This window comes from Peromyscus californicus, unplaced genomic scaffold, assembly GCF_007827085.1.
Source record: "Peromyscus californicus insignis strain IS unplaced genomic scaffold, ASM782708v3 Scaffold_24__1_contigs__length_46423439, whole genome shotgun sequence".
Taxonomy (NCBI): domain Eukaryota; kingdom Metazoa; phylum Chordata; class Mammalia; order Rodentia; family Cricetidae; genus Peromyscus; species Peromyscus californicus.
In genome coordinates this window covers 34887916-34914080 of record NW_026294535.1, presented here as the reverse complement: position 1 = coordinate 34914080, position 26165 = coordinate 34887916, and the positions used below count along the sequence as shown (strand labels likewise).

At 43.1% G+C, this 26165-nt stretch overlaps 1 protein-coding gene across 1 annotated transcript in view; it reads left to right on the top strand.

Moving 5' to 3' along the window:
• Rap1b (RAP1B, member of RAS oncogene family) overlaps window positions 1-19882 on the top strand; it is a 37887-nt gene extending 18005 nt beyond the window's left edge. The window contains exons 2-8 of the mRNA XM_052753443.1: window positions 9223-9304; window positions 11017-11085; window positions 12407-12463; window positions 13733-13873; window positions 14519-14662; window positions 15554-15670; window positions 17948-19882. Coding sequence (XP_052609403.1) covers window positions 9248-9304; window positions 11017-11085; window positions 12407-12463; window positions 13733-13873; window positions 14519-14662; window positions 15554-15640 — 555 coding nt within the window. The 5' untranslated portion in view covers window positions 9223-9247 and the 3' untranslated portion in view covers window positions 15641-15670; window positions 17948-19882. The remainder of the gene's footprint in view (window positions 1-9222; window positions 9305-11016; window positions 11086-12406; window positions 12464-13732; window positions 13874-14518; window positions 14663-15553; window positions 15671-17947) is intronic.
• Window positions 19883-26165: the final 6283 nt, after the last annotated feature.

The following is a 26165-nucleotide window of genomic DNA, read 5'->3' as shown; positions in this document are numbered from 1 at the left end:
GACTCAGCACTTAAATATACTGATCTAAGTGTCATGGCTTAGGCCTCTAGTCTGAGAATTCCAGAGTGGTTGAGACAATGATGGGAATAGGATTTAAGACTGGGCCAGACATGAGGCCCTGTAAGAAAGGAGAGAATGTCTGGGCAGTGGTGGCGCACACCTTTAATCCCAGCACTCAAGAGGCAGATGCAGGCGGATCTCTGAGTTCTGAGGACAGCCAGGGCAACACAGAGAAACCCTGCCTCGAGAAACAAGACAGAGAAGAAGGAGGGAAGGAACAAAAACAATACACACGATGCATGCTTGTCGTCCTAGTACTCCAGAGTCCGAGGCAGGAGGATAGCATGTTCCAGGCCAGTTTGTCTCACAGAAACATTTAATAGCCTCCTGTGGTCATGGAAACTCAAGTATACAGCAGAGCTGTGTGTTCATCTTTCCTGTCACTGTGGGGGGCGGGGGGAAGATGAGAAGTGTTTGTAAGATAGTGGATAGTGGAGAACACGGGAGGGAGGTACTGAGGGAGAATGAACCAGACTCAGTAGTGGGAACGCAGGAAAAACCAGCGATAATGACCTCCTTATAGACCGTTTCCTTTAGAATTGTATGCTTTTTGTTTCATTTTGTTTCTTGAGATACAGTCTAGTTCATACTGGCCTTACACCCAAGATCCTCCTGTCCCTGCCTCCTAAGTAGTGGAATTGCTGGCATGCCACCACATCTGTCATAGCTAAAATGGTATCTTTTAAAACTCCATGTGCATTGTGGGTGTTAATGTGTGTCAGTGTAGGCATGAGTGTGGTGAACCTTGGCACGAGGAGGTCGGAGAGCAGTGTCGGGTGTCAGTTCTACCCTTCCATCCTGTTTGAGACAAGGTCTGTCACTGCCTGTGCCAGACTAGCTGACCTGCAGTCCTTTGCCCTCTCCTCCGTCTCCTCAGAAACACACTGAGATTGCCGATGAGAGCTACAGCCCTCAGCCTTGGCCTGGGTGCTGGGAATCAAACTCAGGTGTCACACCTAATGGCAAGTTCTTTACCCATAAGCCATCTCTCCAGCACTGCTTTTAGAGTTCCTTAGGTGTTTCAAGTTTCAAGCACTATAAACGGCCATCTATAGATAGGATTTCTAAAACTAGCAAATTAATATTTACCAACTGCTTACTTACTGTCTTGTCCATTCTCTTAACAGTTTGTGCAGTGCAAGTTATTTCACTTGAACCTTAAAAACTCTAAAGAGGAAATTCTGTTATTCACATTTTCAGATAAGGAAATGACACACAGAAAGGTCAGATAACACGGCAAACGTCATGCCCAGTGCAGTCAGGTCTCAACCGTTGCTGCACTTTTCCAGTTTTATCAGACGATTAACTAAAGCCTTTCTTGTCATTGTCTAGTATCTATGGCAGATAGTAAATTAATGTCTGTGTTCCAGTAATCAAAAGTATACTCCACAGATAGCATGTTTGGAGTGCGTATGCCTGCCTATAGAATATATGGCTGAGTCTAAAAAAGGGGAAAAAAAGATTTTTGCTTTTGTTTGGTTGGTTTCGGTTGGTTTTCTTTTTTTTGTTTGTTTTTTTGGTTTTTTTGTTTTGTTTTTGTTTTTGTTTTTCGAGATAGGGTTTCTCTGTGTAGCTTTGCGCCTTTCCTGGAACTCACTTGGTAGCCCAGGCTGGCCTCGAACTCACAGAGATCCGCCTGCCTCTGCCTCCCGAGTGCTGGGATTAAAGGCATGCGCCACCACCACCTGGCAGTTTGGGTTGGTTTTGGTCACTACCTTTTTTTTTACCTGGTCACTAGCTGAGAAGTCTGTTAAGAAATTGGTGTTTGTGCTTTTCAGATTTCTGATACTTGTTGTGTTCTAGTTACTGTATTTTCTTAGGCTCCAGTCCTGAACTAAAAGGTGACTGCTGTGATAACTGGAAACCATGATCTGCAGGTCAGTGAAAAGTTTGGCAGGATTGATGGAGTGAGCTTTATTTACTAGAACTATTAATGCCCATGAAAATGGCGGGGAAGACGTTTCCCTATTTGAAGTATTAAACACGGTCAGAATAGACAGAATGCTATAAACAGCTTCGTACTGGCTTGTTATTTTGTTATGTTCTGTGTGGTGCGACAGCCTCACACTGCAGCCCCAGGTAGCCCCAAACTCAAGCAGCCCTGCCTCGGCCTCCCAAGTGCTGAGATCTCACATGGAAGCCACTATGCCTGGCTAAAAGTTTTATTTCTGATGGATATTTGGCTCTGTTTTTCTTGAAAGATCATTTTAAAATCTGCTTGGTTCTGCATTTTTACTATGCCTAGCAGGTTAGGATTAGGACTGTGTCCTCCTGTTGAGTTAGTTAGTCTTTGGAAGTGAGAAGAGAACTTGGTGATTATCTGTAACTGATGAGACGCTACTTTGGGAGTTGGAGGCGGAAAGGAGAAGTCAAGTGCTTCCCTTCCAGAACACGTTCAGTGGGAGAAGCGATGTCACTTGACTTCAGGAACTAGTAGTTAAGGGTTTTACATAGCCCTTGTAATTTAAGATCACAGAGTTTCAGTTGAGGGAGGAGAGTTAAAATGAAACAGCTTGGGGATAAGAAAACTGCTTGTTACCAGAGTTCTAGGGGGAAAGTGTGTCTGCAGCTAGTTGTAGACTCTTTGACATAGTATTCTACTGGAAAAATATCGGGCCTTTAAAATGCTGCTTTTCAGGGCAGGAGAAATAGCTCAGTGGTTAGGAACACATACTGTTCTTGCAGAGGACCTAATTTCAGTTCCCAGCAGCCACACCAGGAAGCCACAACTACCTGTAACTCCAGCTTAAGGGGATCTGGCATCCTCTGGTCTCATATGTAGATATACATATGGTTACATAAATAAACAACAACAGTAAATGTTTTTTAATGTTTTTCAGTTTTCAGACTCAGTTCTTCTCCTGACCCACTTGATGCATTTATTAAGATTTAAAGAGTGAATTTGAGTCTAAGGATGCACATACCTGCAGAACATAAAAGCTGGTGGTTTCAACACTGCTCCTGTTCTAGGGTGTTTTGTTTCCAGCTAGACCAGTTCCCGGGGGCCAAATGGAAAACCTTTGTATTTAACACCAAGATTTGTGTGACGTCTTCAGTTGGGCTTCATGGTATCTGTTAATACTAGATGTGAACTAAATGGGAGTGTATCTATTGTAAAGGTAAATAATTGGTTGACTTTTCAAAACCTAAATACAACCTCTTCATTGGAGTTGTTTTATGTTGGGTTGGGTTGGGTTTTTTGGTTGGTTGGGTCTTTTGTTTTATGTTGTGGAGACATGCTCACTGTGTGGCTGCCCTGAAACACTGCTGTCCGGGCTGCCCAGCTGGGTTTGGTGTTTGGAAACAGGATCTAGCTCTGTAACCCTGACAAGCTTCAGATTCACTCCTGTCCCGCCCTGTAGAGTAGAAGGGTCGGTGGTGTGCTGCAACAGTGGTTTGGGTTTCGCGGTGCTGGGGCTTGGACACAGGGTCTTGTGCGGGCTAGGCAAGCACTGTACTGCTGAACTATACTCCCAGCCTTTAGCTAGTCTTTCATTCATTAAACAATTGTAGACCACACACTAAACACCAAAATGATCTAGACCCACTTTTCTCCTGGTTAATGTTGGTAAGGACTGTTGGTGAAGGCCTTTATCAGGAATGGAATTCTTGTTTAAAATCTGTCTATCAACCCTGTAAAATTGGTTATAGTCTGTGTTTCACAAATTAGAGTACCAGCATAGAAATGAGTGACTTCCCTCTGGTAAATTACATAGATAGGCCGGGCGGTGGTGGCGCACGCCTTTAATCCCAGCACTCGGGAGGCAGAGGCAGGTGGATCTTTGTGAGTTCGAGGCCAGCCTGGTCTACAGAGCGAGATCCAGGAAAGGCGCAAAGCTACACAGAGAAACCCTGTCTCAAAAAACTAAAAAAAAAAAAAAAAAAAAAAAAAAAATTACATAGGTAGCCCGATTTCCATATTTCATCTTTTACCATCCCAAGCTACAAAGAAAGAATGATGTTTAATGTATATAAGGAAAAGCTAAATGTGGTCTTCCAAGCAGCCAAGTGACTTCTTCACTGGCCTCACTTGGTTAAGGAAGTACCAAAAAATATCACTGGGGTTGTGTGGTTCTGTCTTAAAATACAGGGTCAGCCTTGTTGTTGTTGTTGTGTAAAGATGGCAACAATTTATTTACTTCGCAAGATAGTTGTAGATTCATTTTTCTGATTCTGATTTTTTGTTGTTGTTTTGTTTTGTTTTTAATGTGCATTGGTGTTTTGCCATGGGTGTCGGGTCCCCTGGAACTGGAGCTACAGGTGTGAGCTACCATGTAGGTGCTGGGAATTGAACCTGGGTCCTCTGGAAGAGCAGTCAGTGCTCTTAACCCCTGAGCCATCTCTAGCCCCCAAGCATCCTTTTTTTTTTTTTAAAAGAGTATGTGTGTGCAGGTTCCCATAGAGGCCAGAAACAATCTAATCCTTTGTAACTGGAGCTGTAGGTGGTTGTGAGCTGCCCAGTGTGGGTGCTGGGAACTGAAATGGTCCTCTCCAAGAGCAGTATATACTCTTAACAATGTTTCTCCAGCCCCAAATGAAAATGTTCTTTAAAAACAGGATTCAGGGTTGTTTTGTTTTGTTTTGTTTTTTTAACAATATAATCTGGTAATTTTTGATTCCCTAGTCTACTTTTCTCTCTCTCCCCACCCCCATATTTGGTACGTAGACTTTTTTTTTTTTTTAAAGATTTGTTTATTTATTATGTATACAGTGTTCTGCCTACATATATGCCTGCAGGTCAGAAGAGGGCACCAGATCTCATTATGGATGGTTGTGAGCCACCATGTGGTTGCTGGGAATTGAACTCAGGACCTCTGGAAGAGCAGCCAGTGCTCTTAACCGCCGAGCCATCTCTCCAGCCCTCCTTTACTTTTTTCTTGAGTCAAGGTCTCACATAACCAAGGCTGGCCTTGAACTAACTACATAGGGTGAGCCTGAACTTGTGGTCCTCCTGCTTTCACAAACCATCAGGGTCATGAGTGCAAGCCTGGACCACTAGACCTCAGCTTAATCCTCATGACGTATGTGTATATATAAAATCTCTTATAGCAATGTCTTCATTTGGGGTAAAAGTTGAAGAGAAATGCATTTCCTGAGAAAACCTGTGATGCCCATGCCCTAATTTGAAATTAGAAGGGCTTGCACTGAAGCATCTTGGAAATTAGTGAGCTACCAAGCCAAGAGGAAGAAGAAAATGCAGATCTTTGTATCTTCCTTTGGTTGAGTACCTGGAACTGTTAATAGATTTCCTAGTTATGGGTAGTATATGCATGGACAAAGTGTGACATGAAAATCAGGCCTTTAAAAAAATACTGTATTTGAAAAATATACAAAAACATATTGGGGATTGCTTTCAGATAGGGTCTCATTATATAACGGAGGCCCACTTGTATTTGTATGCCTAAGTGTGTGTATGTATGTGTGTGCTTGAAAGGCCAAAAGAGGGTGTCAGAGCCCCTGGAACTGGAATTATAGGTAGTTGTAAGCCACCTGCTAAGGGTTAATTGTGTGTGTGTCAGTTTGTGGGTGTGTGCATCTGAGTGCTGATACCCACAGATGCCCTCCCTTTGGCCCCATGGGTTTACTGTGTGTGTGTGTGTGTGTGTGTGTGTGTCACAGGGTGGGTGTCTGGTTAGGGTTTTTACTACTGTGAAGAGACACCATGAACACAGCAACACTTATAAAGAAAACATTTAATTAGGCTGGCTTACAGTTCAGAGGTTCAGTCCATTATCATCATGGTGGGACATGGCAGCCTGCAGGCAGACTTGGTGCTGGAGCTGAGAGTCCTACATCTTTGATCCACAGGTAACAGAAAGTGAACTGAGACACTGGGCATAGCTTGAGTATGGAAGACCACAAAGCCACACCTCTTAATAGTGCCACTCACTGAGATTATCGGGGCCAATTACTCTCAAACCACCACAGTGGGTCTGTGTAGCCCTGATTGGCTTGGAACTCTCTGTATAGACCAGGTTGGCCTCGAACAGAGATCGCCTGCCTCTCTTCTGAGTGCTTGGATAAAAGGTATGCACACTACACCCATTTAAATAAAAGAAGAATGAACAAATTATTGATAGACAAAATAATGTGGACAAACCTAACTTATACCAAAAAGCATTGATGACTAAATAATTGAAATGTGGTAGGTTCATGCCCATCATTCAGCTGAGACAGTAGGATCATGAGTTCAGAGCTAGCCTGGCCCACATAGCAAGGTCATTTTTGTTTACAGTTTTGAATTGTGACCAGTGTATCCCTAAGGAAGATTTCTTAATAGGTTTCAGTTTGGGGAATATGTTGGGTTATTTACATCTCTTGGTATCTATCACCTATCTTGGTGCTTTTAATGGCTTTCTTACATCAAGGGGCTAGCTAAGCTGGTATAACTATAGTGTTCTAGAACATGTCTCAACAGATTCCTAAAGTTTGCAGCCCATTTCTGAGGCAGAAGGAAATGTAGCTTTGGTCATGACATGAAAATATTACTACATTCAAGAAAAAGTGCTTTGTAATAATTGGATGCTTTAAATCTTGATGGGGCTATGGACTACATGGATGTTGACATATTGCAAAACTTATTTAATACTTAAGATCTACATGTTTAGCTGGATCTAATACATTCCCATAAATTAAAATGTTTTGAATGCTTTAAAAAATAAATGTTTTCCTTGAGCTAGGCATGGTGGCTCACACCTCTAATCCACCCAGTATTAAGGAAGCAGAGATTCACCGAGAGTTCAAGGCCATCCTGGGCTGGAATAAGACCTTACTGCTAACAACCAAAAGGGAAAAAATGTTTCTAACAGATTGTGAGGTTCCTTGACAAAGCAGATGTTAGAAGACAAACCGATTACAAATTGAGAAACGATTGTCATCCTCCGTGGTTGTTTTTTTTTTTTTTTTTTTTTTTTAAGATTTATTTATTATGTGCCAGATCTCATTACAGATGGTTGTGAGCCACCATGTGGGTGCTGGGAATTGAACTCAGGACCTCTGGAAGAGCAGTCAGTGCTCTTAACCTCTGAGCCATCTCTCCAGCCCCCCATCCTTGAGTTTTGTAGGTGACTCAGGTGGAATTTGATCATAACCCCCACGTTCGCCTGAATTGCTCATTGGCTTTACTCACCTTCACTCATCGGTCGGTCAGCTTGAGCAGCACCAAAGGTTGTGGGGCCTCTGTAGAGGAGCAAGACAGTCCGGGCCAACATAAAACGGGGGAGACCAAACTTCTCACAAGTAGATGAGCAGAAGTTAAAGTAGCTACAGAATCAAGCTAATGGCAGAAATACTAACCAAACGGTGCAGTTCAAAGAGAGAATCACATGCCAGTTGCCTTCTTCTATCTGCAAAGGCCTGTGTGGTTCCGTGTCCTCAGGCAGCTGTCCTGGAGATGCGCCCAAGGAGTCAGATGGAAGTCCCAACAGCGTTGGTACAGATTGCAAAAAGTTAGAGCTGAGGAGCTTTTAGAGATGATGCCATGGAAGAGTGCAGGAAGTATCTGAAGCAGGAAACACAAACATGTGATTATTGGTTACTTAAGCACAGAAACTGACTGCATTAGAAAACTGCCTCCCCTGGGCAGAGCGAACTGCTGATTTTAGATTTGAGGGGAATTATGAAACCTAAAGCCTGACCAACTTCCAGAGGTAGGAGTACAGTAGTGTGGGCTGAAGCAGCACTGTGACTCGAGTGAAACGGTTGTTGGTTGATGAGCATTCAGATGTTTGCTGTTAAGTGCCCCCTGGGAGGCTATTTAGTTACCCAGGCCCCTGTCTTCGTGATTGACGAGACAGTAAATATTCACCTGTTTATTAGCTCTGTTCCTGTGGCATGAACTAACCGGACAGTCCACAAATGATGAAGCTGTTCTGAGTTCTGAGATTGCAGGGTGCACTGTCATACCTGGCTGGTGTGTTTCCAGTCCCCAAACATTCTTCTAGAACATGGTCTCAAATGAGAACAGGGATTTTTTTCTCTAGTTTGTTCATTGAGTATATCCCTGTACTCAACTACTTGTAGGTGGCTTGGGATATGTGCCTCCTCTTGTCTTAAGATGGCTTGAGAAAAGGGGGGTAGATACGCCATGTTATCTTGTAGGAAGCCCTTAGTGATGTTTCTCACACACACACACACACACACCCCGCCCCCTTTGATACTCTAATTGAAATTACTCACTGTTACCGGTGCTTCCAGATTCTCGGGTCTCAGTGAGTTGAAGGAAGTGCACACACGATGCAAAGCAGCAGTGCAGGTCAGATGTGCTGCCGAGGATGAGCGGACTCTGAGTGACTCCAGCCTTGCTTCTTGGGGTCTCGGAGGAAGAGAAAGAGTTGGATCGCGAAGGGAAATACCATGGGTGGTTTCTCTGTTTTGCTTGACAAGCTTTGATTATGGGAGTCTTTGCTCACTGCCCATGTCGTTCCTGTGATGCACCTGATTTTAACCACATGCAGCGCCCAGTAGTGGGTAGGCATGAGACGGTATTGTAGGAACTCTCTAAAAGTTCACTAAGCAGCGTGCCTGACTAGTTGTCCCAACACTAGTTCAGCCCGGATCCGCCCCTCATTCCCACTCCTGGCTATGTACAGGAGTGTAGTTGAATAGAGACTATCCAGGAAGCAGGGCTGCTTCTTGAGAGTTGTCAGGGGAGATTTAGAAACTTATTGTTTGTGGAGGGGTGTGCAAGCAGGGTCCTGGAATGCTAGGACTTATTAGGGAAAGGGTCTGTGTGCCTAGTACCTGGTGGGGAGGATCAAGAGGGCATGTGTCACAAGTCATAAGCTATTCCCTATGCTTCTATGCCTCATTAAGAGAGAGCTGAAAGTGCTTTCTGTAACTCTTTGTGTTTTACTCCATCACTATTGTGTGTGTGACATGCATGTGTGGGCACATGTACCATGCAGGACACAGGTGAACGAGAGGGCTCTTACCTCCACTTGAATTTGGAGACTCAAACTCAGGTTGCCAGCATCACAGAAAGTACATACTGAGCCAGCACACTTACCCTTAACTTGAATTCTGCAGTAGATTTGTACCACGCTCCCGTGGCCGTCTAGTCTAGAAATCCTTTTATGTCAATCTGCTGCTCTTGACTGTCTTATAAAGAGCATGTAAATACCAAGACTTACGGTTTGTTTGTTTTTCCTTCTCTTTAACAAGGTACTAAGTGTAACAAGTTTGCATCATGCGTGAATATAAGCTGGTGGTTCTTGGCTCAGGAGGTGTTGGAAAGTCGGCTCTGGTAAGTTATTCTTTCTCAGTGGGAGCTTTTTACTCTAGGATGTTCTTTTTCTACTGAGGTATTTTTTGTTTTGTTCTCGTATTTAGTGTGTAGCCAATGGAAGCCTTGACTTTGAATTCCCAATTCTCCTGCCTCCACCTCCAGGAACTCTGAGATTATAGCTTTAAAGGCCACATCCCATTTTATGTAGTGATGGGGATAGAACACAGGGCTCCATGCAGGTGTCACAGCTCCACTACCTGAACTGCAGCTCAGCTTTTGTTAATGTTTTTTGTTTCCTAAGATGATTTTTGCCAGGTAGACTGGGCTGGTCCTGAGTATGTGACAGTCCTCACTTACACTGGGATTTTAGGTGTGTACCACCACCACAGCTAACTCTTCTAAAGTATGCTTGTGATTGTTTGTGTTTATCTATTAAGTTATCTCATAACTTCACAAGCAATTCAAAATTGTTCTTGTTATTTTAGGCAATTGTTAGTTGTATCTGGGTGGGTAGTGTTTAAGTTACATGAGAGTGTAGTTGGGGTTTTCCAGAGTAACAGCCTACACTTGTGTGTGTTTGCATGTTTAATATCATACAGGAATTAACTTTTTGAAGTTTATAAATAGGCATATACTATATATTTGCAATTAGTCTCTTTCAAAATCTTTGACTATCTCGTTTTGTATTATTTTAATGGGCAAGGATTAGTTTTAGCAAGAAAGAAGAAACAGGTTGATACGGTGAAGATTGGGGAATGGAGAAAGACAGACTCACCTTAATTAGTTTAGAGTTTAGCAAAACACCAGAAGAACATAGGTCAGGATGGAGGTGATAGTGCATGCCTGCAATCCCAGCAAGGAGACTGAAGTGAGATCCGAGTTAGAGGCCAGCCTGGGCTACAAATGACCCTGTTTCAGAACAAGCATAGATTGACTTTCTGTTTACCTCTAAGGGAAACCATCTTACTTGGTCATTTAAAACGGCCATCTAGCACAGAACTTGACCATGCTTAGATCAAACTGAGAAGTGTATATAATATGACATTTGCTTTTTTATTTGTATCTGCAGTGATGGGAAGGTGTTAGCTGTGTTTATGGGTTAAAATTACAATGCCAAAGCCAGCATTGGTCGTGCATGGCTTTAATCCCAGCACTCTTGGAGGCAGAGGCAGGCAGATCTCTGTGATGCTAGCCTGGTCTATAGAGCAAGCTCCAGGACAGTCAGGGTTACACAGAGAAACCTTGTCTCCGAAAAACCAAAAAAAAAAAAAAAAGTATGATGCCTCCATTACATAAGTGCTGTTTGAGTAGCTCTTACACTGTGTGCTGTAGTGAAGAGTTGTTACATGTATAGTTAACAGTGACAAAATGTGTATGTGCTTAGTACACACACAATCTGACTTGTCCTTATCCCCAAATATTTTTGACCCATAGTTGTTTAAATCTGAGGTTATATATAGAACCCTGGGGTAACAAATACAAATTGTTCATAGTTTAAAACTACTTTTTAGGCTGGGCATAGTGGTACGAGCCTGAAATCTCGTCCTTGGATGGGAGAGGCAAGAGGATCACTGCAAGTTCAAGGCCAGCCTGGTCTTCAGATTGAGTTCCAGACTAGCCAGAGATACATAACCTGTCTCAAAAAAATAAATAAATACAAATAAATAAAATTTACAGATGTAGATTTTTTTTTTCTTTAGAAATGTAATGCTATGTTAATTTTTTTCCAGACTGTACAGTTTGTTCAAGGAATTTTTGTTGAAAAATATGACCCTACGATAGAAGATTCTTACAGAAAGGTATGTTACTTTTTAAAAGTCTTGATTTTAGTACAAATGTAAACACTTAATTTTTAGTTTGCAGCTATCAGATGTTTTATATAAAGTATGATGGAGAGATGTTTGTTAGTTGGAAAATTCATGTGCCAGTTCTTGGCGTTACTTGTCTACTGGTCTCGAGGCTCATGAGCGTTCATACACACGTGTTTGTGGAACTCTCCGGTTTATTCTGACCCAGAGTTGTAATTTGACTGTCATTTCGGGTGGCAGTCCCGTATTCCCGGGCCTCGCTCACTGGAAAGACTGGCTTCCAACTCTCTTCTCTAGAGACAGCCTTCAGTGGGTCTCCTGTCCTCTCTAAACCTCCCTGAGACTGCCGCCGCCGCCGAGGGAATCGCTGTGTGCGACCATGGCCCATGTTGATAAAACAGTGTACAGAGTTGTCTCTACTTCCTGTAGCGCCTGGCTCTCTGACGGTGAAGTTACTGTCTTTCTGTCTCTTCCATTTGCCTACCTCAAAACCAGAAACGCCTTCCACACCCCAGCCGTGGAGAAGTACTCTGTTTCCTTCTGGATCTAATTCTAAATGAATTTCATTCCTAGGAATGTTAGAAGGAATTACAGGGATATATGCTTTATTTCATTATTATGACCCTGCCTCCTTGCCACCAGAAATTGTGCTCCATTGTGATGAGAAAAGGTGTCTAGGGAAGAAATAAAGACATGCCCAAAGTGTTATAGGAAGGCTGATAGACAAAGTCATGCTGACATTGTTGGAACCGTTGCTTTTTGCTTAAACTATTTGAAGGCATTTCTGTTCCAAAATTAAGTGTGGAGTATGTCACCCTGTGGCTGAATCTAAGTGACTTACCAGTACATGGCAGTTTGCACCTGACTAGAATTTTGGGGGCTTTGAAGCTTGATGACTGCATTCGGTACTTTTCAAGTGCTGTGATAAACACTGTGAACAAGGCAGCTTGTAGAAGGAATTTATTTGATGGCGTCCATCAGGGCAGCAGGTGGCAGTCATAGCATCAGGGACAGAGAGCAAACTGGGAATGACATGTGGCTTTGAAACTGCAAAGCCGGTCCTCATTATTGTCCTCCTACCACTCCAGACCTCCCAAGGAGCAGCACCAAGTGGGAACCAAGTGCTGGTGCGCCATAACTTGTGGGTGTTCTCATTCAACCGCCACAGTGACTGGGCTGCTGTGAACTGTCGCTCGGTGTCACCCTATAAAGGTGCCATAACTTGTATCGAGCAGATAGTCTTAACTGTTGCAGGTATTTTAATGTAGTCTACAGATGTCAAAAGTAAAGAAATGTCTTCCTTTTTCCTCAGCAAGTTGAAGTAGATGCACAGCAGTGTATGCTTGAGATCTTGGATACTGCAGGAACGGTATGTAAATTAAAATGATAAAGGATATGCAGTGTGGATCAGTTTAAATGTTGCACTTTCTAAATGCTCTGGATCAGTTATTGAAGAAATTTTTAAAATGCCAGAGTGGAAAATGTCATGGTCTGTGGTTGTACTAGTCCCTTTAAAAGATTATAGTACATATTTCAGATAATGTTGACGATGCTTGGTTATACATTTATTCTTCGATGGCTGTGTGAAATGTTGTGATTGGTAGTTGTCCTTCTTGAAGGTACTTTAAGTAACTGTATCAACTCTGTTGCTGTAACGAAATGCCTAAGGCTAGCTACCTTTATGAATGGAGACTTGTTTTGGTTTGTTCTGGAGGTACGAGGTCTAGGAGCTGAATCTGGTGGTGGCTTGTTCCTGGCAGAGCAATACTTATCAAGTGGCAAGACACAGGAACATGCATGTCTGTGTCTTCCCTCGCCTGTAAGAAGTCACAGTATTCAGTCCTAATGCTTCCCACTGCCTCACCTCTTAAGCTCGTAGAATCAAGTTTCTGCCCACTGAATACCTCAGAATGAGGCTTAAATTTGGGCACATGAAGCCTTAGGGACTACTCAGTCTATATCCAGACCGTAACAACAACCAATTAGGTTTGTAGGTATCCAAAAGTAAGGGAAAGAGTCTGGCTATGTGGTAGATGTCAGCAGTGTTTAAAAAATCAAAATATGGTAGACACTGTTATTCCCCACAGATGCCCACATCCTAGTGAAGAAGTGTGGAAAAATGATGATACAGGTGTGAATGCACATGTCCCCACAGAATGATGGCTTTATGATCTACTGTACCTCTGGAATATTACTAGTGCTCAACACTTTATGTTAGGTTAAAAAAGCTGCTTGTAATGCTGGGTGGTGGTTGCTCACACCAGCACTCAGGAGGCAGAGGCAGGCAGATCTGTGAGTTTGAGGTCAGCCTGGTCTATAAGTTAAGTTCCAGGACAGCCAAGGCTACACAGAGAAACCCTGTCTCAAACAAGCATAAAAAAAAAAAAAGTTGCTTTAGAGCAGCTTTAGAGACACAGTGTCTTTGTTCCAGGTGAACATGTGTTGTCTATAAATCTGTGGTGTCACTTTTAAAGAACTGTCTTACAATACAATTTTCAGACAGTATCTTGCTATAATCTATAATTTTAAGAAATGTTATCTAATACTAATATTCTTCGTTAAGCTGTTAAGTTAGGTTTTTAGACTTCTGTGATTTGGTGTCAAAACACATCCTTGTCTTCCAATCTTTGTACTACAGGAACAGTTCACAGCAATGAGAGATTTGTACATGAAGAACGGCCAGGGCTTTGCGCTGGTTTACTCCATCACGGCACAGTCAACGTTTAACGATTTACAAGACCTGAGAGAGCAGATCCTCCGGGTTAAAGACACCGATGACGTAAGCAGGCTTGGCTTCTGTGGGGGTCGACGCCCTCAGTTTCACACTGCTGTAACTGAGAATTTGTCGGGGTCTGTTCTTCTACCAGTTGGATTCAAGTTTTATAAAAAAAAAAAATTTAAATTTCTCTTAAAAGCCTAGATTCTTCTTTGAATTTTTTTCCCTTCGAAGTGTACTTTAGAAACTGGTTTTAAAATGGTCGTTAGTGGTTTGGTAAAATAAGCACTGCTTTCCCTATCCTGCTCTTTGAGAATCCCAAACACTAGCTCTGTCCAAGCCTGCCATGCCATTAGTAAACACGTTGACTTTACTGAGTTGATTAATTTCTTCATCGCATACGGAGGGCAGTGAGCGGCTCCGCTGAGACCGTGAGAAGCTGAAGTCTCTGCTCCGGGGGCCTCCTTAATTTCTCCTTTTTATGTTGTGCAATTCATTAAACGTGTGTCAGAAACCAAAAAAACATTTTCAAGTGTTGAAATGCGCTGGCGTTTCATGGTAACACCCTTTGTGCTTCCTTTTTAAACGGTGGTTCTGATCGCTGTGCTTGAGTCCACTGTGGTACAGTTTTTCCCTCTTTTGTAAGCAGTTTATAGCTTGGTGGTGGTTGTTTGTATCTTGTTCTCACCCTCACAAATGTCTTTGTAGGTTCCAATGATTCTGGTCGGGAATAAATGTGACTTGGAAGATGAAAGAGTTGTAGGGAAGGAGCAAGGCCAGAACCTAGCAAGGCAGTGGAACAATTGCGCGTTCCTAGAATCCTCTGCAAAGTCAAAAATAAACGTTAATGAGGTATGTTCACGTGTGTGCAGGAAGCTTTTTATCTTAAATATAACACTTTAAGTTAGAGCATTTGAGAGCGCTTACTATTAAAGAGAAACCTGGGTTCAATTTCCAGCACCTACGTGGCAACTCATAACCATCTGGAACTCTTGTTCCTAGGAATCCAGTGCTCTCTTGTGACTTCTGTGGGCCTTTGCATAAACTCAGGAGGGGACACACACATAAAATCTAAAGAATGCACTGCAATAGAACTCCAAGTTAATATGTGCTCTTACAGGCAAAAAACAGTCTTGTTGAGTATGTGCATGTAAAGAAGTAACAATATTTCAGTGTCTTTGTAATGCTTACACAATGAAATTACTGTTAAAGGGAAACTTGGGCAGAAGGCCAGTGTGGGAAAACATTAATTTCATTGAGGATTTGAGGGGAAAGTATTTGTCGTTCTGAAACTCAGAACGACAGGCGTGGTTCTTGAAGGGGGTGGAGCCATGTAGAGCAAAGAAAGGCGTACAGAAAGATCTGAGACAGTAAGGGGGCTTTTTCCCCTTTCTTCCTTTTCCTTTTCTTTTCTTTCCTTTTCCTTTCTTTTCTTTTCTTCTTTGGTAGGATAGGAGAGATCTACCTGGATTGAGAAGAACTCTGCAGCTCCTTCAACTAAGTACTTAATTTAAGGAAAACATTTTTAAACTTCTCAGAAAAATAAAAGAGCTTGGCACTTGTAAGAACGCTGGCTTTGCCCATTCTGCAAATGAATATTGGCTGTCTAGGGCTTTCTTTATAGCTGTAGGAGTTGCCAGGAGCCATTTGTTTTTGAGTCACTTTTTCATCTTTGGGTTTTGAGCTTGTTTTTCCTCTTAAAAATAACTAACAATAATAATAATAATAATAATGTCTCTGCAGATCTTTTATGACCTAGTGCGGCAAATTAACAGGAAAACCCCAGTGCCTGGGAAGGCCCGCAAAAAGTCATCGTGTCAGCTGCTTTAATGTCCTGGGCGCATTGTAGCTCTGAACCAGGTAATGTGACGTTCGTCTCGCCGCTAACTTCCAAGGACTGCCAGCAAAGCAAGCAAATGATGTTAGCCCTTAGACATCGATGCCGTGACTTAGTGTGATAGCACTGGGAACTCGGTTATTAACTAGGTATTTCATTTCCCTGTCATCAGAAGTAAGGTAATTGAGTTATAGTAGAAGCGAGACAGTTTTAAAACCTGCATGGTGTGGCAGCCTAGGCTGGTGATGCCTCTACTCACCCATGATCGGGGAGGACACTTGAAAACAAGCCTTTGAGGCAAGACATGACAGATGAGGAGACAGGGCACAAAACAGGCTCTCTGTCTGTACTTAACTCCAGAGTTAGTGAGCACTGCCCAGCCCTACAGTTAGTGGCACCAGCAGAGCCAGAATTTCAGTAGATTGCCTAGCTTCTGAGTCCGTGGTTTCTGCCATGCTGTCAGGGGTTCTGTAGAGGCCCATGATCGGGGCCCCAAACTGGTATATTAACCAAGAGTTTAGTTTAGGGGAAATATGTGAGAATCAGAAGCGTTAAGGTGAGAGATACAAGAGCAAGTGGAAGTCCTCAGCATAGAGGATGACCAACCCACACAGCCTCAGAGTCTAACCAAAGGAAGACTAAGGGTACCTTCCATTTATAAACTAGAGTCACTGAGTAAGATGAGTGCTTTTAAAGTTGGGTCAGTGTCTGGTACACAGCAAACACTCAGCTGTGTGTGCCAGTGGTGAGTGTCTCCTGTTTAATTAGCGTTCAAGCACGGTCTCATTCTGTCACTACCTTGAGAACTTGTTTTCTTTTGAGACAAGGTTTCTCTTTCCCTATTACATAGCTCTGTTCTGGAACTGGCTCTGCAGACCAGACAGGCCTCACACTCCCACAGATCTGCCTGCCTGGGATTAAAGGCTTGTGCCACCACACCTGGCTCCATCTTGAGAATATATATATATATATATATATATATGTCTTATTTGCTGAGTAACTCTAGCACTCAGGATGCTGAGGCAGGGAGGGTCTCCAAGTTCAAGGGCAACCTGTGCTATATATCGAGTACTTATCTCAAGTGAATAAAAGAAAAGTGTGGTGGCGCACGCCTTTAATCCCAGCACTCAGGAGGCAGAGGCAGGTGGATCTCTGTGAGTTCAAGGCCAGCCTGGGCTACAGAGTGAGTTCCAGGAAAGGCACAAAGCTACACAAAGAAACCCTGTCTCGAAAACCAAAAAAAAGAAGTATTTCAGCATAGGCATGCGACTATAAAGTCACTCGAAGTAAGCAGATTCTGACCTGACAAATCAGATTTTGTTCCTCCAGATTACTCCAATTTTTGTTGTTGTTGTTTTTGTTTTTGAGACAGGGTTTCTCTGTGTAGCTTTGTGCCTTTCCTGGAACTCGCTCTGTAGACCAGGCTGGCCTTGAACTCACAGAGATCTGCCTGCCTCTGCCTCCCGAGTGCTGGGATTACAGGTGTGTACCACCACTGCCTGGCTGCTACAATATTTTTAAGTTTTAATTTTCCTTCAAAAAACATGATTACATGTAATTTTAGTGTTGAACCAGCTTTTTATTTTTTACATCTACAATTTGATTGAATTTGTATAAATGTGGATTTAGGAAATATAACTTATCAACTATAAAGTAGTATAGAACTGTCATGAAATAAATTCATTTTGTTGAGTTCACTGAACCAGCTTTTCGACCTCTGCTGGAAATGGGAAACCAAGGTCTTCATTTTCTAATAGGTGCTAGAAACCCTGGTTAGACGTATATTTTGTATTTCACATGTAATTCTAGGATCATAAACAATTTCTTTTTTTAAGATTTTTTTTCTGTTTTTTGTGTATAAGTATTTTGCGTACATGCATGTATGAGTACCAGGTGTATGTCCGGCATCCAAGGAAACCAGAAGAGGGTGTTGGGTACCCTGGAATTGGAGTTACAGGCAGTTGTAAGCAGCCATGTGGGTGCTGGGAATGGAACCAGGGTCCCTTGGGAGAGCAGCCAATGTTCTTTACCACGTCTCTCTAGCCTCCACTTTCTTTTCCCTTTTAATCTTTGGAAAGTAATGTACAGAAATTTACACAGGGCTTTTTCCTCCTTTGGGCCTAGAATTTTCATTTGTCTGGCGTCCAGGAGGCAGCAGTATAGACTGCCACCTTTTTTGGAATAAAGATATAGAAGTGCCTTCGCTGTCGTTAATGTAATGACTAGAACAAGAGCCTTTGTCTCGTTGGCTCCTTAAGCTCCTTATTGTCTGGTAATGATTTGGTTTTCCCCTTCTGCAGGTCTGAAGAACTGTTGCCCAATTCAACAGTGCCAGCATTCCAACTTTGTTAAACCTACCAACATCTTACATGGACTTTCCTGTGGTGGTACCCTTAAGAGGCGGATGAAAGCTACTTTATCAGTTTGCACATTCTAATCACTTTCCAGTATCCCGAGAGATTTTTACTTCTATAATAGTTGTAGAGTATGCAGCTGGTCCAACCAGAGGCTACATCATCCAGTATTACTGCTAAGAGACATTCTTCATCCACCAATGTTGTACATGTATGAAAACGGTGTACTGTATACTTTAACACACCCAGACTTTGTATTGGAGAGTACAATAATGTAAATCCTAAAAGCACCACTATTTTAGCATAATAAAAGAAAGTCCAAAGAGCTCCTATATAGACTACTCCAGATAACTTCGCTTCTTTGATACTTGTAGCTTATTGTAATTTTTTTTTAAATTCAAGGTCATTATCATTGTATTATACAAAATAAGCGCTTTGATTAACACAGCTATATAGTTTTTTTAATTTTTCAAAAACCTGTGGAGACAGTGATCTTGTCTTTAAAAATATGATAGTCCTTTCAGTATAATGTCTTAGATTAAAGACGTTGCCTTTAATATCTGTTGGGAAGGAAATGTCCAGGCTTTTCAAATCTCCTTATTATATGTTTCCTTTTTTTGTTTACATAGGGAACAGTGTTTATAGTTGTGTGTACAGTGGGGGTCTACAACAAGAAGTGTATATTTTCAAACAATTTTTTAATGATTTAACAGTTTTTGTAAATCATTTCCAGGCTTCTGCAGCTGTAGATTCTCACTGTGACTCCCTTGCTTGCTCATGCATACATACGTGTGTCTGCAATACCAAATATACAGGTTTAGTATCTTTGCCTGTTAGTGATTGTTTCACATGGGTAACGTTTTGGTTGAGCTGTTAACTGGTGGACGAGTACTGTGGATGTGAATGTGGGAAGTAATTTTAATCATGTGTAATTGGTCACAAGGCCGAATTGCAGTAACTATTGCGGTTTTATTTAACAATGCCTTGTTGCTTTGTATGCATTAACGTTTGGGTGTAAAGATTGTGTGTCCATCCAACAGGGAGCCACAGTATTGAAATTGACCAACCTGATGTTACAACGACTTTGAGGTGGCCAAATGTAAACTAAAAGCCTTAATTAAAGTGGTGCAATTTTGTATAACTTAGCATCCGTAGTTCAATAAATTTGATTGCCGTGCAAGGGCTTGCAGTATAATTACTTGCCACTTGAATGTGTTTTGTGTAATGTTTTAACAGTGCTAGTAAATAAATATGGGTTTACCTTTTTAAATGTGATAGGTGTTATTTTACAGTGTGGTTTCATATTTTATAACATACAGGTAAACCAGACTCTTAATTAATCCCAAGAATGATGAATGAAAGATGTCAGGATTTGGTTTGTTTCTTGTTTCTTTTCTTTTCTAGAATTGTTTGACTATCCACATAAAACCGCCCTTTGAACTTTTCCTTGAGAAAGAATGTTGTAAATCAAGCAGTATTACTTAGGAACAAAGGCCTTTGGTTAGTGTTCAGTAGTTCTTTGGGGTGGGGAAAAGGAAGAAGGACTCAGATACTTTGGGAACTGCACTATGGACTTTTTTATGCAGAATGCAAATCTTTGGGGAACTAGTACACAGAAGTTTGCACCAATTATGCTTACAATATTAATAAGGTTATAAAAACTTTTTATGTGGACTCATGCTACTTTTCTTTTAGATAATAATGTTTGTCTTATGTGTGCATTGAATTTGTGAAATTTGTAAAGAAGCTCTTACACTTTTTCATAGTTTTTCCCAGCTGCTGGAGCAATTACGTAGTGGTACCTTCTAATTTGCAGGTGTGTGCCAATCCTCACCACATGCTGTTTGAAATGGGACATTAAAGGCTTTCGTTGAGACAGTCCTACTTGTTACGTATTAAATCACAAAGTTCCATGCCCTGGGAGGCCTAAAGAAAATGTTCTTGTAGACACCCCGAGAGACATGTTTTGGTAAAGCTTGTTTTCTTGATAATCATTTGGGAGCGCCTCTAGAAGTGGGACACTGAGAGCGCCTCCAGAAGTGGGACACTGAAATCCTTTCAGTTGACTGTGTTCTGTTCATCTGTTGAGCAGTAAGTACTCATCCAGCAGATAAAACCTAAGTGTCAAGAACTGTCGAAGGGTTTGCTGGGATTACAGATACAGCAACAACTGAGATCAACTCAAGTACTGCCCTATTAGAGTCCATATCTGTAAGATTTCTTAACCCTGCTACTGTGGACGTTTCATACTAGGTAATATATTGTGAGGGCTGCCCTCCGTATTGTAGAATTTTTAACTAACATCCCTGGGTGTGCCCACTAGATGCGATGAGACCTCTCATTCCCAGTTTATAGTGAATAAAGATGACTCCCCACATCAGATGTGCTTCATTTGTGCTGGCCTAGAATCCCTAGTTTAGAGCTGATCCGATGGAGAAAACACCTTAGTTGCAGACAAGTATTAGGAGTACAACATGGTCACTTTAATATAGTAAGTAAAAATATGGAATCAAGAACCAGAACTAAGTGCCGGGCAGTGCTGGCACACGCCTTTAATCCCAGCGCTGGGGAGGCAGAGGCAGGCGGATCTCTGTGAGTTCGAGGCCAGCATGGTCTACAGAGTGAGTTCCAGGACAGGCTCCAAAGCTACACAGAGAAACCCTGTCTCAAAAAAACAAACAAAAGAGGCAGAAGTAGGTTTTCTGGGTTTTTAATCCTGCCACTCTCATTCCCTCCCATGTGACCATGGTTAGGTACCCTTTCTCTTGTAACCCAAGGCTTCACATTCCACCATCTGAGCTGCACCCCCAGCCTTCCCTCTGCTAAATGAGGGTGATGACAGCATTCCTAGGGATTAATGGTCGTGCAGTCCTGTAGATCAGCTTTATCCAGCTGCTGAACTCCAGTAGGCTGTGGTTATATAAAGACCATTTCTCTTGTACGAAAGTAGAAGCTGCATCCAAGGTATGAAAATAACGTGCAGGTGGACTTCCCTGGGGGTTAAACGGAATAATAGGAAGATGGGGAAAGGACAGGGGACTGAGTCCCCTACTCGTGTTCCCAAGAATAGTTGGGGAGGCTGGACTCTAGGAGAAATCCATTTTCTCTTGTGCTTCTGTAAGAACGTTAAAAACTTGTGGGTCTTGCTTTCTTGCCTGTGTGTGTGTGTGTGTGTGTGTGTGTGTGTGTGTGTGTGTGTGTGTGTGTGTGTGTGGTGTGATGTGATGCATGTTCGCATGTGTGTGGATGCACTCGGTATGTTCCGGTATGTGGAGGCCAGAGATCTATGTTGGGTGTCTTCCAAAATCACTCCCCACCTTCTGTATCATGCCAAGATCTCTCAGTTGAAACCAAAGCTCACAAGTCCTGTTAGTCTAGCTAGCTCTCTTGTCTGGGTCCTGTCTCGGCCTCCCTCCCGTGCACGTGAGGTCACAGTTGGCAGCCACAGCTGCATGATGAGCGCCATACCTCCTCCTGAGCATTCTCTTCGGACCTAAGCAGCTGTTTGGTTTTTACGTTAGTTCAGGGTTTTTTTTTTTTTTTCTTCAGATTAAATAGATAAACATAGACTGTTTACCATAAAGTGACTTTAAAAATTCCATTGTGAAATTTTTGCTTTCTTCCTTTAATCGTCTTATCTTAGATTGAATGACAGACATGTCATTGCCACAAGTGTTCTTTTTAGCTCCTTTACTGTGTGTCCTCATTGAGTGTAGACCCCAAGGCCGGAGGTGGGGCTCAGTGTGCTTGACTGGCATGTACAAAGACTGGCAAGTGGAAATGTAATTAATATTCCTGCTACCTTAACAGTAATCGTTTATAGGTTTGTCTCTCTCAAACTGTCAGTGCGCTTTCACTTTGTGGTTTATAGGACAAGTGTATTTTAAACTGTAGTTACGGTTATGTTACTGTGCACCACGATGGACCTGGGTTAGCCTTGTCTTCTTCACTGTTGTTGGTAAGTGAGGTAACTGTTCATCTGCAGCCTTCAGCTCCGCAGCCTCTTCAGCATTTGAGGTCTCTGGAAACTACACACTGATCTTTGAAGATTGCCGTGTGAGTAACGTGTCTCCTTCAGTTAAAAGGTTACAGCAGTTTTTAAATAGGCAGAGAACAAAAAGCCTTTCATGGTCTTGTCATCTGCCAATTACCCATTCGGATTTCTATTTATAGTGTGGTAGTGTGTGTCCCCTGTGAGTACAAATTTCAGAAGAAGAAACTATTACTGTCAAACTTGTAATGTGCTCTAGGTTTGGGGAAGAAATAAATGCTAAGGTAGATCTGGTGTCTGCTGACAAGTTTAGTAAGTTACTCATCGGTGGGTAGGATCAGTCAAATCCACTACCACATGGAAGGCTCATAGTCACGTGAGCACGCCACAGAGAACGCAGTTGCCCCAGGGACAAGCAGCAGACTAGACAGCTGTGTGGAGGATACCCGGGAAAGTGATGGTTGACTTAGACTTCACCCTGAGGTGACTTGGGAATATTGCTCTGATAGAGGGGAAACCCAAAAAACTAAGAGTGACTGGAGAATTAGTTAACCGATTGGGTCTCGACCTTCCTAAGGCTGCGACCTTTTAATACAGTTCCTCAGGTTGTGGTGACGCCCCAGCCATAAAACTATTTTTCAAGGCTCAGGGAAAGAAATGCGATGTCTGAGGATGGTGTGGAACTAAGGGGTTGAGCACCTATGAAGATAAAGTAAGCTGGCAAGGAGCTGTAGTTACGCCTACATTAAAAAAAACAAAAAACCAGGGAAGGGTGGTTTTATGTTGAGTGATGCCTGTCTTCTCTAGATAGCCACATTTGAACAGTTGCCCTGACTCGTAAGTGTAGGTCAAGTTTATTTTCTAAGAACTAAGCATGGAAACCTGGTAGAAGCAGGCTTGGGATGGAAGGGTTGGATTACAAGGGTAGATTGATGGCAGAGGAGGTGCCAGTCACCAATGTCATCTCTCCGCACGTCGCCATTCCTGCGCTCTTATACTTCCTGGTGGGGAATTGACTGTTCATCTAAGGAAATGATAGGACAGTTTTGGAAATGTCCTCTTTTGGTACCGGGCCTGTGTGTATCTCTCCTGGCCAAGTGCCCAGGGCTAGTGTTAGCAGACATCCAAGTTGACCTGTGTCACAGCTACCCCCGTACAAGCCACCGCCACAGATGTGACATTTTAAGATTCTTCCACTTACCTTCCCAATCATGTACCCACTTTTTCTCTCACACTTCTTAAATGATACTTTGGTAAGTCGTCAGAAATGTTTTAGAGATTAGATTATTAACTGGGTTTTTATAACGAACTATACCTCTATTTGATTCTCTGGAAAAGATGTATTTGTGGCCTGAACAGGAGGGCTGTTCTAACAGCTGTGGTGAGTGAAGCCAGAGATGTGTTCTGTCATGTTCCCAAATCAGAATGTCAGCAGGCCTGCACACTTGCTGAGGGTGCTAAAGAGCCCATTCTGGGGCATTTAAAGATATTTGTGATGGCATTCAGAGTCCAGCTGGGTAATCCAAGATAATTTGCCAAACCTTCCATTGCATCTGCAGGTAACATCAAAGGTTTGAGATGTGGGGTGCCAGCATATCCTTTGGGGGCCATTGTCAGCAGACCTCCCTAAAGGTCAGAAGCACCTCAGGCAGTCCTGGGTCTAAACTGCTCTGCAGGTATTCTGAGCAATCCTAGGATTAGGTGAGGCATCCATGAGTCACTACCCCATCAGACATTTCGCTCCATGGTAGAAAAGAACTTTAGAGCCTGAATGGTGGTGTTTATTTGCAAGATTTTAATTCTACCCTGTCCTGCTGCTTGCGCGGGGGCGGGGTATTTTAAGAAATGAGGTAAACTGGGTATGGTGTCATGTGCATAAAATCTTAGTGCTCAGGAGGGAGAAACAGAAGGACACCAGCCTTGAGAACATCAAAACCTGTCTCAGAGGAGAAAGGGGGTTACAGATGGGGCTCCGCGGTAAAGCTTTTGCTCAAGACAATAGCATTGATCCTCTGTAAATACTCCAGAAAGGAGGGAGTGAAGGAATTAGATGATCTCAGCTTTGGACTCTTCCCTCAGCTTACAGCTCACTTTGATTCTTAGGAGTATTCTTAATAATAAAAAAAAAAAAACTTTTTTTTTGTTTTTTGGTTTTTTTTGGTTTTTCGAGACAGGGTCTCTCTGTGTAGCTTTGCGCCTTTCCTGGAACTCACTTGGTAGTCCAGGCTGGCCTCGAACTCACAGAGATCCGCCTGGCTCTGCCTCCCGAGTGCTGGGATTAAAGGCGTGCGCCACCACCGCCCGGCCAAAAAAAACTTTTTTATTCTTCTGTGTCGGTCACGTCATGCATCTCTATCCCATTCATTTCTCTGTCCCTTCATATCCGCTCTCTGCCCTTGCAACCTCCCCCCGAAAATGAAATAAAATTTAAGAGAAAAAAGAAGGGGGGGAAAAGGAAAAATCAGTGTCACAGAAGCTGTAGCGTGACCCAGTGAGTCACTAGCTAAACCCTTTCATCCATGTATCTTTACTTGCAAATGTTCATTGCAAAGAGTCATTGGTCTGGTCGGAGGCCTCTGGCTTCTGCTTACACTGTCGATGCTGGGCCCTCACTGGGACTCCTCTTGGATATCCTCTTGTTCCCTGTGTTGAGATCCTGCAGATTACGGTCTGCAGGACCCATCCCTTCACATGCTCCAGCAGATCACGGATGGGGTGGATGGATGTTGGAGTGGGCCAATTCATAAACCTGTTTCTGGGCCTGGGTAGTTAGTTGGAGGGTTGGTCAGCCTGCTAGCTCCCTTGTCCTCACCACCTGCATTCTCCTGCTTTGCCCTGGCCAGCTCACCCCTTGCAGCAATGAGTCAGGGGCAGGGCCAGTTCTCTGGCTTTCACACCCTCGGGGCTGGCTCTCAGGGCCAGCTCTACTGTGTTGCCCAGGCGAGGTGTAGGGGCCACTCTCGTGAGTGCTGCAGCTGATGAGAGGCAAGACTAGCTCTCCCACCTGCCTCAGGCCTTGATGGGAGTAGGAGGCAGCTCTCCCATGCTCTGTCTCCCACCTCTGTCAAGAGGATTGACTATCATGCTGCCCAGGCGAGGTGCAGTCCTGCTCTCCCTTGCAGCTGGTGGTGGGCAGGGTTCAGCTCTCCCCTTGCCTCAGGCATTGATGGGCAGGGGAGGAGGTATCCTTTTCTTAATGTTCTTTATTCCATGCCTGACTTAAAAGGCATACCGCCCCCACACACACAGGTATTTACTTCTTTGCTAAGTATTTGGACTCCAGGAAAACATGGCGTGGGCCTAATGAAATCTGAACTGGAGTCAGATGTGTTGGGGTACACCTTTAATCCCAGCACTGCAGAAGCAGGCTGAGCTCTTGGGAGTTGGAGGCAAGTCTGGACTACAGAGTGAGACCATGTCTTTAAAGAAGAAGTCAACCAGAGACTTTAATGCTGTTAGCCACTAACATTTCACTAATCGTATTACACCAATATTTAGAGGACGTCCTGGAAGGAGGAAGTGGCATCCACCCACCATGCATTTCCCCACTCGCTCTGAACCAGCACAGGATATTCTCCTGGCCAGGGCATCTAGACAGGATGTGGCTGATGACAGGTGCAGATGTATGGGCTTGGTTGCTCTGGACCCTTGTTTAAGAGAAAATAAAGCACTGGTCTCAGGATGTCATTCAGACGGCGGATATCATACGCCAAGCATGTCAGCCCTGGGAAGTTGACACGTTCTCAGTGCCACCGTCTCTACCTCCGTCAGGATTGTCGGTTGGACACTGTCCATCTTCCCGAGGCTATTAGAGGGTTTGTTGTTGTTGGTTGTTGTTTTTAATCTCAGTTACTCCTAAAACTCATTGGGGAACAGTGGAGTTAGTCACCGATGGCATGACTGTACTCTGAAAAGAAAAGATAATAAATTTTAGGAACCGAAAGATTTTCTTGATGGGCCTCTGCGTCAGCTGGGGTTCCTTAGAGGGCCAGAACTGACAGTGAGGGTTTATTAGACTGCTTACTCAGTAGAACTAGGGTAGTACCTCCTCCAACAGTGACTTTCTGCTGGAGAAGCTTCCAGAACCCAGTGGCTGCTCAGATCCTGAGGCTGGATGCTGCAGCTGCAGGCCTAGAGATTCCTGGGAAATCACTGGTCCTCAGTACATGCATG